The 15,197-nt window shown below is 46.6% G+C and overlaps 1 protein-coding gene across 3 annotated transcripts in view; it reads left to right on the top strand.

Moving 5' to 3' along the window:
• The window catches only part of Pkn (serine/threonine-protein kinase N), a 181,385-nt gene that overhangs the window by 154,096 nt on the left and 12,092 nt on the right, over window positions 1–15,197 (top strand). For all 3 annotated transcript variants that reach the window (XM_050193885.2, XM_055062035.1, XM_055062036.1), the window contains one exon: window positions 3,694–3,753. In XM_050193885.2, coding sequence (XP_050049842.1) covers window positions 3,694–3,753 — 60 coding nt within the window. The remainder of the gene's footprint in view (window positions 1–3,693; window positions 3,754–15,197) is intronic.

The raw sequence follows: 15,197 nt of genomic DNA, 5'->3' as shown, positions 1-15,197 counted from the left end.
TAGTTTTTTCACCAACATTTGCTAGCCACCTGACTCCCTATCGGCAGTGCTTGGCCTTTTCTGACGTGCTGGCCTTCAGTTGAACTCTTCGAAGTGCAGCTTCAGCCGTCGTGAAATTACTATCCTAGGCCACCATGCAAGTTCTCACGGCGTCCAACCTGATCCCGACAAAATTTTTGTCATGAATGAGTTCCTTGTGCTGCGTTCGGCCAAAGACGTTTGGAGCTTTGTTGGCTTGTGTTCTTATTTCTGATGCTTTGTCAAGAACTTTGCCGACATTTCCTGTCCACTAACACAGTTCTTGAAGAAGGAAAGCACATTTTCATTGGGTCCTCAACAAGCCGATGCATTCCAAACGCTCACCAGATTGCTTACTGCTCCTCCCATCTTGGTGCATTTTGACCCCAAAGTGCCTGCACAGGTACAAACGGACACCAGCAGACATGGCATCGGCGCAATTCTCCCACAGCAGCAACAAGGCCAAGACCGTATCATCGCCTACGCCCCCCCCCCCCCCTTCAGAGCGCAAGTTTTCCATCACTGAATGCGAATGCCTTGCCCGTTCGGGAAGTTGAAAAATTTCGACTGTACTTGTTTGGCCGCACCTTTTCAGTCATTACGGACTACCATACGCTGTGCTGGCTCTCGTCCCTCAAAGATCAGACTGGACGCCTTGGTCGCTGGGCGCTAAAGCTTCTAGAATACAGCTTTGATGTCCTATAAGTCTCGCTCCAGGATGCCGATTTCCTGTCACGTCATCCCGTGGGCCCTCCCGATTCCACTGCCCATGATTCCAACACCTGCGTCCTCGCCATCTCAGACTTGAACGATGTACGCAGTCAACAGCTCAGCGATGCTAACTTGCAGTCCATCATTGATTGTCTGCACTCTAATCCCTCCGATCCATCCCTCCACCTGTGAGTGTTGTGCAATAATATTCTTTACTGTTGCAATACCAACTCCGACGGTCTCGAGCTTCTCCTCGTAGTACCTACGACCCTCTGTTCTACTCTTCTCCACCAGCTCCACGACGCCCTAACAGCCGGCCACCTTTGAGTATCCTGTACATAAGACAGTGTGCGGCGTCGATTCTTTTGGCCTGGCCTTTACCGTTCTGTGCGCCGGTACGTGTTTGGTTGCGAGTTCTGCCATCGTCGCAAGCGTTCATCCTTGCAGCCAGCCTGCCCACTTTAGCCTATAGACATTCCAACTAGTCCATTCTACCGCATCGGCCTCTATCTCCTTGCACCATTTTCAACTTCTCTTTTGGGGAACAAGTGGATCGCCGTAGCTACTGACTACGCGACATGATACTCCATCACACGGGCACTGCCGACCAGTTGCGCCACAGACATTGCCGACTTCCTGCTTCACGATGTCATCTACCACCACGGCACTCCACGGCACTCCACGGCAGCTGCTCACTTGTCGTGATTCGTATTTTCTTTCACACGTTGTCGACAATATTCTTCGCTCTTGTTCCACACGTCACAAGACAACCACTGCCTACCACCCGCAGACTAATGGACTTGCAGAACGCCTCAACCGCACACTCATCACGATGGCATCTATGTACCCTATTTACTCGCATAATGATCACACTTCTTTGTCGCAAAAATTGACCCAAATTCAGGGGTGCGATCATTACACGGGTTAAATTTCCCACGAAAAGAAACATTTTCCTTCTTCATCCCGCATTTCCTGCGGGATGCCAACAGGCAACTACCGCTGTCAGTGCGGGACACCAAAACAAAAATTATTTAGTTGAACACCAAAACAAAAAATCGCAGTTTCTGAATGTTATCAGAGCTTGAAAACACCTGAGAAGTAAAACAATAGTGCCTGAATAGTCTCAGTATTTTGGGGGGAGCTACTAGTCTGGAATCGGACAGCTGAGGCTCGACAAAGTATCGAGTGAGCAAGTCTTTAGACAGAATGGAAACCGAGGAGCCAGTGTCCACAAATAGGGATAAATGTTTTCCATTCACCTCTGCATTGGCGTAAAATCCCAGATTACAGACAACCAGTTGTGGCTGGCTGTCTGGCGGGGCCATCGACTGGGCACGATCTGAATGGCGAGGTCTGAAAGGACTGGGTGACCTGGAGGCTTGCTGGCACCCTGCCGGTGGTGACCTTGCGAAGGGGCTACTGCGACACACCGTGGCGAAATGTCTCCTCTTGAAACACTGGTAGCAAACCTTGCCACATGCGTGACAGTTCTGAGTAGTAGCAAGCTCATAGCCACAATTGGGGCAGCCAATCAAAGAATTCGGTGGCCAGCTGTAATGCTGGCACATCGACGAAGGTCTGGTCAGTTGACGAGGCCGGGGCTTGGCAGGAAGGCGTGAAAACCCATGGTAGGGGACGGTGCTGCCCCGGACATTGATAGAGACTTTGATTCCTGGAGGCGACACTCGACACACTCAGCATCTTTGATGATCATCACGGCCTTCTCGAACATAAGTGTGGGCTCTTGGACAAGCAAACGTTCGCGTAGCCACATAGAGGTCAATCAAATGAGTAATTGTTGGAGAAGCAGCTGGTCCTTCAGGTCACTATAATCGCAGTGGTTTGCGGTGTCTTGCAATTCAAAGAGAAAATCCTGTGTGAATGTCTCTCCTTGCGCAAGGTTCTGAAACGAGAGTCATACTGTGGCTACTATATCTGGAGGACTGAACTTGACAGTTAGTGTTTTTATCAATATGGAGTAAGCTTCTTTGGCCGACCCCGGCGTTTCCAATGCCGCAGCGAGTGCAACCTGAGCTCGCCTCTGACCTTCTGTCCCAAGAAATGTTTTCAACAATGTGGCTTTGCGCTCTACAGAAAAAATTTCGCCACCAGTGGTGAGCAAATATGTTTCAAAATCTTCAAGCCACCGAGTCCACAGTATTGCTGGTGTTCCCGGATGGTTCCAAAACAAGGGGGGTTGTATGGCTGTGCGTTCGGCAGAAACGTGCCACTGTGTACTGTTTACACCACCAGGCGTTTTGCTCAGCTTCCTGCGGGTGGTGGCTGGCAATGCGCTGAGGGTGAGGGGCTGCTTCGGCAGGCTGTGCTGCAATGAAAAATGGACCGAATGGGTATTGCTGCAGCAGGTGTTGCCAATGAGCTGCTTCATGACTGCTGGCTGAAGTTGACGAGCGGCAGCAAGTGGAAGGCATCCAGGACACATGTTGGCTGTGCCATTGTAGTGTGCGCAAAGGGAGGCACCAAGCACCGCCGGTGGCTCTGAAGGAGCGACACACAGATTGGTTCCGCACCATGCCCAACTTACCCCTCGGCTGCAGCGAGGGTGTTTATACATCTGCAGTGAGGTGCCCCCTGGGGCCATGCAATAGAACAAAGTACTAAAGTATAATATACAACACATATGTCGTAGAAAACTGCAAGAAAAGCTTTACAGCCATCTCACAGAAACATTTCTGCAGTCCCCAAGCAGAATGCCTCAAGGCTTGCAGTAGGCACAGCCGAAAAAAAGAGAGTGTGTGTGTGTGTGTGTGTGTGCGCGCGCCATGGTCTTTGCAGACCCCTATTTAGACCACTGCTTTAGTGAAAGAATGGGTACAATATCCACAGTGTACACTGCAGTCTAACTTGTGCATAATATTATTATTGGTGGTCAGGCTATGCAGTTGCTATGTTTTCTCCTTTGTGTCATTCAGCTGTGAGTTATTTCTGTTTTATTTATTACAGAACATTAACTGGGAACATCTGCTTCTGAAAAAGCTGAAGCCCCCGTTTGTGCCTACTGTGGTAAGTAGGAGGTGGAGTTCCGTATTGTGTCATCTGTCATGTCATTTCATGTGCTAAACAAAAGTCTAAAGTCCTTAATTTAGTGTCTAAATTGAAGACTTCTGCTTTCAAATTAGCAGATACATTCACTTTACTGAAAGTTTATGACAGTGCTCATGTGCTGCTCATCCACTCATATGCAGAGTGTGTTTTTTGACTCCACAGATATTTTATAGGTGTTTTTACAAAAAGGTTCCTCAGCGAGGTGAACATACTTTGCAGCTAATAATGATATTTAGAAAACTAACAGAAATTTGATCAATGACTTCTTTTATTAGAGCCTTGGTGGCAGTTGTCTATATGGCAAAGTTTGAGGCAGCCCCATTTTAATGCACCCCCCCCCCCCCTTTCTTTTTCTTTGACCTTGAAAATCGCGCCTAACTTGAGTCTAATTTCAATGCTCAGTCCAGGCAGTAATGAAACTGAGCGTGCCGGGAATGCATAAAAGGTGGCCCTAGTATCATATCAGATGACTATGCCCCATGACGAAAAGCGAGGCAAAGTTTGAACCTTAATGTCATATCCAGTTGCAGGGTATATTGATATGGCCTGTTTTGCATAGCAAGCATCTGCTGCAACGTGCAATATAGGATTTGGTGCGGCATGCCATCATTCAAACTTCATCGCACACTTGATGTCACAGGATGTTTGCGTCTGAAGTAGCAGCAGGGCAAGCTCGGTTTCGGTATTCCTTGGGTTGGGCGTTCAAATTCAATTACAAGTATGTACCTCAAATTGTATGATTTTCATAATTTAAAAGAAAAATGGAATTGCTATAAAATATGACTGCCTCCAAATTTTCTATATAAACAACAGTCCCCAAAGCTCGAATTGAAAAGTGAATGAATGAATTTGTGTTAATTAGTATTATGAAATTATCATTATTAGCAGAAAGGCATATCCGTCCTGCCTAGGAACTCCTTCAAAAACAGTTTGCTACGCTCCTAGCCTCTTTATATATATATATATATATATATATATATATATATATATATATATATATATATATATATATATATATATATATATATATATATAAAGTGTGTAATGGAGCTGTGGGCTCTGCTAGCCCTTCGACTGTTAGGTATTTTCTTTTTGGGCTGTTGCTCAGCCCCGGCTGGGTTTTCTTTGTGTATTGGTTTGCCAAGGGTTTCATGCTACATAGAAGCAAGTTCTTCGTCGTGGCTTTCTCCCAAATCGGAATTCACCAACAATTCACAAATTTCTTCTTCTAAAAGTGCGGGCGGACCTGCCACACTGGTTCGCCACAGCTACCCTGTCGAGATAGAGTGACAGAGCACTGAGACTTTTGCTGCACCTGCAGTCGGAAATTTGACTTACAAGTTCTTTGTGTATTTAAAGGACCTCTTCATAGATGGCACAGCGGACACACGGTGCTTTTTTCTTTTTTTGCATGACTCGTTTTGGGGGAGGCAGAGAGCAAGCTGAAAACACAAAATGAGTATACTCTGGAGTGGCAGGGGTTGTGTCAGGGTCAGTCGCCGAGTTATCTCAGGAGTGGCAGTCAAAGGTTCATGATATCACCTAGTGGTGACTGTATGCAGACTAGCTGAAGCTGCTTTCAGTTACAAGCTGAACAAGAACAAGCATAGTACACTTGACAATGGTAAAGTGGAAAAGTGCAGATAACAATTTGTTTTTGTGTATATGATATTGTACATTCCATATTAAGCGTTCTGTACTTGCATTCTGTACATTTATGGATGACAGACCTATATGACTAGAAGCTACAACAATCTTAGTGTAACAAGCTTTGATACTGTGATTGGATTCTGTATGGCATGAGGTAACATAGTAAAATTAATAATGTGCCTAAAATGACGCAAAAACAGTGCTCGTAACAAATAATAAATACAATGGCAATGTGCCGCTTTTCAGGTTGTATTAACCCGTGAATGGGGGGGGGGGGGGTTGGACAAAAGCTCAGCTTATCAATGGCAATAAACCCATCTTCAAAGTGATTTGGACGAACTTGGCACTTTCACTTAGTTTTTGTTCTGCTGCATATATGGCTGCAGTGCTAGTGTTTGAAATTCGTGGTTATTTCACTCTTTTTTGTTTTGCTTCATGGATGTCAGCACGTTTTCAGTGCCTCAAAGGCCGCATTGGTACAGTGCTTGTGTTCTACAATATAACAGAACCTTCTATTAAGATTTCCTGTCTGTACTATTAGATGCAACCGACATAGTGTTGTACGGTTTTATGACAAGCACACATGTTCTACACATGTTCTCACATGTCCATGTGTTCATGAGCATGACACCGCTGCACTGCTGATTTATTCAGAATGTGAACCACATAACATGGGGCAATATACCCCGAAAATATGTCAAGCTGAGGAGACACTAATGCCCATTGTGTCACAAGCTTTGGTATAATGGCACATTTCAGTACATATGTTCGTGAACATGACACCATTGCACAACAAAATTTACAGTAAACAAGGCAAGATTGCAAAATACATCATATGATGGAAAGCACCTCAAAAACAGCAAGCTACGAAGTAGTTCTAATGAAGTAGTTTAAGAATAGAAAAATGAACATGGTTGAAAAGAGGGAAATTAATTATTTTGTTTACAGTCATCTATCGCATTGAGAAAAAGCAGTGAAAAGAAAACTGCTGCTTGTTTGCATGGCTGAAGCTGTTCAGGAAGGAATTCAGCACATCACTTTCTTGCCCCCACTGGCTGAGCATATTATGCACTTACTTGCCCATGCAAGTTTGTTCTTTTCCTTTATGAATAAGTGTAGATGGCACCTGAGAAAAAAATGCACAATTTCTGCCATGGTGCCTACATAGTGGGAGCCACAACCTACAGCAGCAGCTGAAGTGCATTTATTCAACAGAGCTCTCTCTCTCTCTCCACAATGTTCACGTAGGCCTCCACACAAGCCACTCTATTAAGTGTGTTCTTCGACATAGCTCTCCACAATCTGTAGGAGACTTAGCAGTCAGCATGATGGCATCTGCAGGAAACCTCTAGAATTGGCAAGTATTAGGGTGCTTGCTTTTTGAGACGAGCCCTTCGGAGTTTCAACGCAGCTAAAGCAGCTAATGGTCAGGAACTTCTTGGTCATATATCCTGTGAGGTAGTCCAGTATGCACTCTTTCGGAGACAGCACTTGGCTTGAAGCAGAGGCACATTGAATGCTGTTTGGTGGCTCCAGTAAAACGTCGTCGAAGAGGACTGCCAGTTCATCAACCTGAAATACATTTCACTTTGTCATGGTTCAGTATTAGACACAATAGTTCTGTGGAAACCTGTAAGGTGGAGGGAAGTAATTAATAAAGGGAAAATTGGACATCCACCCAGTCGTAGCAATTTGCTACAATGGAAACCCATACAATTTCTTGAAAGAAGAACCTCGCAGTTGAAGAAAAATTTGTCCTGGTCCGGAACTCGAATTCAGGACCATCGCCTTTCCGGGGCAGCCGCTCTACCATCTGAGCTAACCAGGTGGCTAGCAGATGGCAGGGCGAAGTTGAATCTGTCAACAACTCAAAGCAAAGGCAAGAGTTAGAGGTAATAATTCTGTGGAAACCCAAAAGGTGGAGAGAAGTAATCTCGACTGCAAGGCTTTTTGGGTTTCCATTATAGCAATTGCTATAATTGAGTGGATTCTGATTTTCCCTTTACTAATGCTTCAGTATTGTTTTTTAGAGCATGAGGGCACTTATACACTAGAGGTGTGAGTGGTTAACACGTTAAATGTTTGAGCTAACTGGTTGTTTATGACTGATATTTTGTTGCCACCTTCTTGTTTTCTTTTATCCCAGAATAGTAAAAGGAAAAGATCTTTTCCTTTTCAAAGAGGCCCTGAAGCTTGAGAAGTTGTGGCCCATCACCATCAACAGAAGCCCATTTGGGTGGTCGCGCCTAGTTGTTTACAGATAGCATACGGTAGATGAATGAGAAGTGCTGGACAGTAGGCTGCTCTTCATCGCCAGCAACATGCCTCACTTTCCCAAAGAAGCTTAGCCTTCTCGCATTGCAAGGACACAGCGTCTCCTTTCACAGTGAACTTATCGCTTCGAACAACGTCCATGGTGTCAAGATGTTTTTTGCACACTCTGACGTGTTGAGAGTTGAAGGTAAAGCCGCCAGCTTCCTGTCGCGGTGTTGCGCGTTTCCACATCTCCCGCTTATTCGCGTCACTATGCAAACAAAACGGTACCATTTTGCTCGTACCTCTGTAGCCGGAGCGACAACGCGGTACACAGCAAGTTTTAGGCATCATCACTCGCTTGCACTATCCCTGTGTCCTCGTACACAATGGTCAAAACCAACTGCCGATGCCACCGGATTCCTTGGGCACCCAGCTCTCCTGACTCGACACACAGCTTTTGTCTAGCCCCCACCGTGTTCCCAACGCCATCGCACAGCAGCTGTGGCAACATAGCAAGCTTTCCCATAGCGTTATGGCAGAGTTTCGTGACCAGAAAAGTATTGAAGGACTCTTTATACTGACACATTTTAAAGCTCACCTGTGTGCCCTCTCAGTAAATATGCATCAACTAATGGCAAAAACTGTGCATGTAATGTCCCAAATTTATTTCACACATGCACTATGTCATGCCCAGTTGCTGATATGATTGTGTGGAATGGTGACCGATATGCTTAATCTCGACGAACTTGTTGACCACAAATCTCCAGTGGCAACCATGATTGTCACGCAAATTCGGATTCCAAGTACTCCATTTTTTGCGTGACTGCACCATACAAAATCAGACTTTTACTGTTGCAAAACGCAAGTTAAGGATAGAAAGTTTGTTTCAGTCACCCTTAGCGACCAAACAGCTGTCATTTAAATGACAGAAACTGCGTTCACGTCAATAATTCACGCCGTGACTTGCGCAGATAAACTATCATTTGACATCAAAAATATCAGACACTGTTGCACATTGGTCTATGGGCTTGTGGCAGCAGTGCTAATTAGTCTGAATACAGTATAACCTCGTTGATACAATCCCATTTCATACGCTCTCCCGGTGGAACTGTTCACAATCAAGAGTGCAAAAAATGACCCAATACAGTTGCAGTTCTTTTTTACCAGTTAACACATTCCCGAAAGACATGATCATTCAGCACCAACATTCAATATGTGGCCAAACTGGGATCATCTGATACGTTTTCCGGCTGCTAGAACCCGTGTAAACAAGAAAAAGTACGAGGCATGCGCAATCAAGAGCAGTACATGTCCACAGTGGCAGCATTCTCTCAGTGTTTGCCCACCCATGTCAGGTGAAAATGCCATTACACCCGGTGTCCTATTCTGGTACCAGCAAATCTCCTCATGGGTCTTCAATGAAAAGGTGACAATGAAAAGGCACCTGCTCTTTACCGTCAGTGCCAACTGCATTTGACTCGCACAGCACCAACGATAGCTACTCACGGAGCGGTAGTCACGTGATGTACTGTCGATGCTTTCATCTCTTGTGCATATTGGCCTTACAATAGCCCACCTGCCGGAAAACTGGAAAGGAAATCTTTCTTGGCAATACAAGATTGCCATAAAACACGACTGTACTATTAAATTGAGAACCTCGTTGGTATTCAGTACAACATAATGTCACTAATTTTTGAGCTTCAGAAGGAAAGTAGCACTTGATTCTATTCGACATTGTATTGATAAAAAAAATATTTTCCAGGCCTTCATATATTAGTACTGAGCTGTAATCGGTGCTTGCATACTAATTTAGAATTCCCTTTCAAGAATAGACCATGCTGTCTGTATACTGTCTTGATTTCTATGTAGTTAGTGATAGCTTGCTACATTTTGTTATGCAATGCTAGGAGACTCCCAAGCATGTGCAGCACTGCGTTTTCTTCTGAGCACTAAACTTTGCGATATTGCACTGTAGGCCCAAGGTCCCGGGATCAAATTACAGTCACGGCAGCTGCGTTTCGATGGGGGTGAAACACAAAAACGCCTATCTACCATGCAACAGTGTCGTGAAGACATACCTGCACCACAGGTACCACTCACCACATGACAAAGATTATACAACGCAAAATTGATGCCATGTCTCCTGTTTCCACATGCTCCTGCACCTTTGAGTCTTGACCCTTGTCCAAGCCATAATTCGTCAGGAGCTGCCCAGTGTTGGCCTGGACTCTGTGTGCGCAGTTGCCTCCTCATGCCCAACTGACCGTCTCAAGTCTCCTATGTTCAAGGCCTGAAGCCCCCACTATGTCGTCGCAATCCGGCCGAATGGAGGACTGCTGATGACCGGCCTATTTGCTTTAGCTGCCATTGTATAGGGTATGTCGCCCGCTATTGCAACAGTCGTTTATCCTGGCCTCCTCATGTGCCCTATGCCCGTAACCATCGCCCTAGAAGCAATGATGCTCCAAACATGTCATATTGACGCTCACCGTCTCTGCGTGGACGCCAGTCCGGTTTGCCACTTCCTTGTCACCCGTCATCTCGCTCGCCCCAATGCCGCCGCCCGTCGTCGCCGATTGGATGTCTACCTTCAGCAAACTAGGCAATGCAGCGCCCGGAGGTGATGCTGCAGTAATGACCTGTCCTCAAAATTCTCTGACCACACTGCTGACTAGACATAACCTAATAGATGTTAAAATGGACAGTGTACGCGTCGCCGCTCTCATTGACACGGGTGCACATATATCTATGATGTGTTCAGAGCTTCATCGCTTGAAGAAGGTTCGCACACCACCCACTGTAGCAACCATCCATGTCGCCGATGGTGGAACGCTTCTTATCCTTGGGATGTGCTCAGTACAAATAAGTGTCACTGACCGCTCCACGACTGTAATACTTGCTGTGTTCGAGCAGTGCTCCCATGAACTCGTCCTCGACATGGACTTTCTATCAGCCCCATTCTGGCCTGTTTGATTGCGGAAGTGGTGTGCTCCAGCTCAGCCTCCCTCTTCACTCTGACGCTCCGCCCACACGTCAACCGCATTTGTGCTCCGTCGATCATGTTCGACTGCCACCTCAAGCTGTTGTGTACATGAACTTGACTTCCCTACCTTCCATTTCCAATGGTGATTACTTGTTGACTCTAATATCCGATGTTCTATTGGCCTGAAATATTACCGTTCCCTGCACCCTCATTGTTATCACTAATAACACATTGTCACTGCCCATCTTGAACTTTAGCTAGTCCACGCAAATTACCCCGGTAGGCATGGCTCTGGCCAACATCTGTTCTGTCGATGAGCATACCATTTCTGCATTTGCTGTAGACAATTCTTCGTCTTCCGCTACGCCCACCTCCTCAGCCAGTTCAACCGATGTCAGTTTTGACAAAATGATGGTGCCTGACCTCATCCCAGCACATGCGGCCAATCTCTGGCACCTGTTGATGTCCTATCGTGGCATCTTTGACTTTGATGACTGCCCGTTGGGCCAGACATCTCTCATAACAAATCGGATTCATACTGGAAACGCCAGCCCCATCCATCCATGTCCTTATCGCGTGTCCCATGCTAAGCGGCAATTGATCCAGCGCGAGGTCAACAAGATGATCAAAAACGTCATTGAACCTTCCTGTAGTCCCTGGGCATCACCTGCCATCCTAATAAAGAAAGAGGGCAGTTGGCGCTTCTGCATCGACCACCGTCACTTGAACAAAGTCGCACTTAAGGATGTCTACCCACTCCCGCAGTATGATGATGCCCTCAACTGTCTTCGCAGGTCTACCTACTTATTCATCGACCTCCGCTCAACATATCCGCAGATTTCCGTGTATGACCTGGACTATGAAAAGACCGCATTTGTTTTACCCGACAATCTTTTCCAATTTAATGTTATGTCTTTTGGCTTATGTAATGCCCCCGTCACATTTGAAAGAGTGATAGACTCTGCTTTGTGGCTACAAATGGTCTACTGCCTCTGTTATCTAGATGATGTAACAGTTTTTTTTTCACCAACATTTTAGAGCCACTTGACCCGCCTGTCAGCAGTGCTTGGCGTTTTCCAGTGAGCTGCCCTTCAGTTGAACTTGTCGAAATGCAGCTTCAGCTGTCATAAAATTACTGTCCTAGGCCACCATGCGAGTTCTCATGCCGTCCAACCTGATCTCGACAAAATTTGTGTTTGGAAACATTTCCCTGTGCCGTGTTTGGCCAAAGACATCTGTAGTTTTATTGGCTTGTGTTCTTATTTCCAACATGTTGTCAAGAACTTCGCTGACGTTGCCCGTCCACTAGCACAGCTCCTGAATCACATTTTGTGGAGTCCTGAACAAGCCGATGCATTCCACACGCTCACCAGATTGCTTACTACTCCTCCCATCTTGGCGCTGTTCTCGCACAGCGGCAACAAGGCCACGACTGCGTCATCGCATACACCTGTCGCCTCCTCTGTCCTTCAGAGTGCAAGTTCTGTCACTGAATGCGAATGCCTTGCTCTATTTTGGGCATTCGCAAAATTGCGACCGAACTTTGTTTGGCCAAACCTTTTCGGTCATTATGGACCACCGTGCGCTGTGCTGGCTCTCTTCCCTTGGAAGAGTCGACTGGATGACTTGGTCGCTGGGCGCTAAAGCTTCAAGAATACACAAGGTGTCTACCAACCTGGAAAACCGGGAATTTTCAGGGGTTTTGAACAGTCTGGAAATACTCAGGGAATTGTGCTTCTATCAGGGATAATTAGCTGTTGTAATTTTATTGAAAGGGAACGAAAGTTGCGGTTACGCTGGCTCGAGTAACAGAGAGGAATCATAACGAATCGCCTTCGGCACCATGACAACGGCTGGAGGAGTCGACGACCGACTTTCCGAACGTCCGATAATTTGTACGGTTTCACAGCACCACCACGTGTCCCATAGGGTCAATGTAAAAGAATGTCTGAAATTTCGGATGCAAGAACCCTTCGCCGTCCGATTGTGCCGTGACCGCAGGTCTGAAATGTCATTCATCAAAGCCGCCACCTTTGATTTTGATCACCTTGACAACGGCTGGAGGAGTCAACGACCGACTTTCCGAACGTCCGATAATTTGTACGGTTTCACAGCACCACCACGTGTCCCATAGGGTCAATGTAAAAGAATGTCTGAAATTTCGGATGCAAGAACCCTTCGCCGTCCGATTGTGCCGTGACCGCAGGTCCGAAATGTCATTAATCAAAGCCGCCACCTTTGATTTTGATCGCCTTGCCGCCTCGAACTCTTGCGTGCAGATCCACTGGCAGCCGTAGCCACCACCGTGGCAGTGCTAGGACTAGTTGCTTCTACGTTCGCTATAAAGCTTCTTGCCGTTCAGCGCTGTGTTTTTCATTGAAAGGATTCGCCGCTGTCAGCAATGGCACCGACTCCGCCTTTCTAGTCCTCGCGATTGGCTTCGAAGCTCAGAAAGCGCGGCGCATTGCTGAATGCCGGTTTTCGAAAGTCAGCTTCGCCTCAATGCGGCAGTGTTACGCGGTGAAGCATACGCGAACGTATTGCTGTGAAGCATGAAGCCCAAGACAAATGGTGCGATTTTGGGTGCGATCTGTCGTACGAACATTTGCATCAGCAGCCGCACTCAACAGGTTCTCAAAACAATCCGCCACATTTGGCTCCGAATCGCATGCCGTGCATGCAAACAATTTTCTGAATATTGTGATGCGACTGCCGCGTTAGTCGGACGACTGCAGCCAATGACAGCGTCGGTAGCGTGAACGTCATGACCACGTGCTAGACCTCGCGGGGCGGGGCCGGCGAGCGAGCGCCTCGCCGCTCCGATCATGCCCGTTTTCCTTCTTTTTCTTTTTTCCCCCTTCCTGGTGGAAACGCTGGCCTTTTACGACGGCGGCACATTAATATTCTACAATTTGTTTCTGACATGAAATAACTTACAGAATAAAGTGACCTGGAAAGAGTGCATGTTATAAAACATTGTGCGAAATAGTAAATCGTTGCCGTGATTTCTACTCGGAAGCGGTCAGCACAGACGTGCAGCAATCGTCTATACGAAGCGGCTTGCCTGACTGGCGTGTCTGTTCATCGCTACTAACAGCATCGGAAAAACTAATTGCATTTTCCAGGGTGTCTACCAACTGGGAATTCTCAGGGATATTGAGTAGTCTGGAAAAAGTCAGGGAAAACTCAGGGAATTTGGGCCTCCATCAGAGAAAATTAGTGGCAATTTTATTGAAAGGGTCGAAAGTCGCGGTAATGCTGGCTCGAGCAACAGACAGGAATGGTAATGAATCGTCGTTTGACGCCCTGTTGTCGGCTGGAGGAGTTGCCAGTGTACAGTCAACGACCGACTTTCCGGATTCCTGATAATTTGGACGGCTTCGCGGCACCGCCACGTACCCCATAGAGTCAGCGTATTAGATAGTGTGAAATTTCGGACACATGAACTCTACGCCGTCCGATTTTCTGGACGTCTTGCCGTGACCGCAGGTCCGAAACGGCAATAATCAAAGGCACCACTGCTGCTATTTTGATTACTTCACCACCTAGAACTGGCACTCTCGCATGCAGATCCACTGGCAGCCATTGCCACCACTGCAGCAACGCTAGGCCTAGCTGCTTCGGCGTTCGCTATGAAGCTTCTTGCCCTTGGGTGGCGAGTTTTTTATTGAAAGAATTAGCTGATGTCAGCAATGGCATGTACTCCGCCTTTGTGGTCCTCGCAAGTGGCTTAAAAACATGGAAAACACGGTGCGTTGCATAATGCCGGTTCCCAAAAGTCAGCTTCGCCTCTGTACAGAAATGTTACTTGGTGAAGCATACCAAAAAGTATTGCAGTGAAGCATAACAGGCGTGGGAAGGGGCTATTGCCATGGAACACAGTATGTATTCCTTAATTATACACACGTGCACCCGGTATTTCCTGTCGCAGTACGAGCACTAATATGCCTAATATGTGTACCGACAAGCCTTCAGAGCGTTTTCGAACGTGGCTGTGGCAGTTTGAGCCCCTAAGGGCAGTAAATGACATGCATTTATCTTTTTCCAACTGGCCGATTTTTCGATGTTTTCGCGGCCCCTAGGGAGCTCGAAAAATCGGTCGTGGACTGTGCAACTGACCAAGATGCTTCAAATGGCCCTTGAGGCGAACGAGTGGCGGAAGGACAAGAACAGAAATGACCTACGCATTGAGGAATAAACGGGAAAGGAAGCTTGCTGCCGCCGTTTTGAAGCAGCTTGAGCTCAAAAAACAAAGTTTTGGCTGATGTCGAGATGCAGGTGTCCCTCATCCAAACCAAAATAAACTCTTTAAAGCAGTGAAACACAACACTCGGGCGTCGTGCGCGGCCTGAGAGAATGTCGGGACAGTTGAGGTTGACTTACGAGCTGTTGAGAGAGAATCTCACTTGTGACAAGAGTCCGGGCCTCGTACTACTGAGCTTGGATAGAAATAGCTCATATTCGAAAATATTTGCTTCTATGTGCATCTCCTTTTTATTCGTATTTGAGAATT

Source organism: Dermacentor andersoni, chromosome 1 (genome assembly GCF_023375885.2).
Source record: "Dermacentor andersoni chromosome 1, qqDerAnde1_hic_scaffold, whole genome shotgun sequence".
NCBI lineage: Eukaryota > Metazoa > Arthropoda > Arachnida > Ixodida > Ixodidae > Dermacentor > Dermacentor andersoni.
Note: the sequence above shows the minus strand (reverse complement) of the source record. Positions and strands in the feature narration are given on the sequence as shown.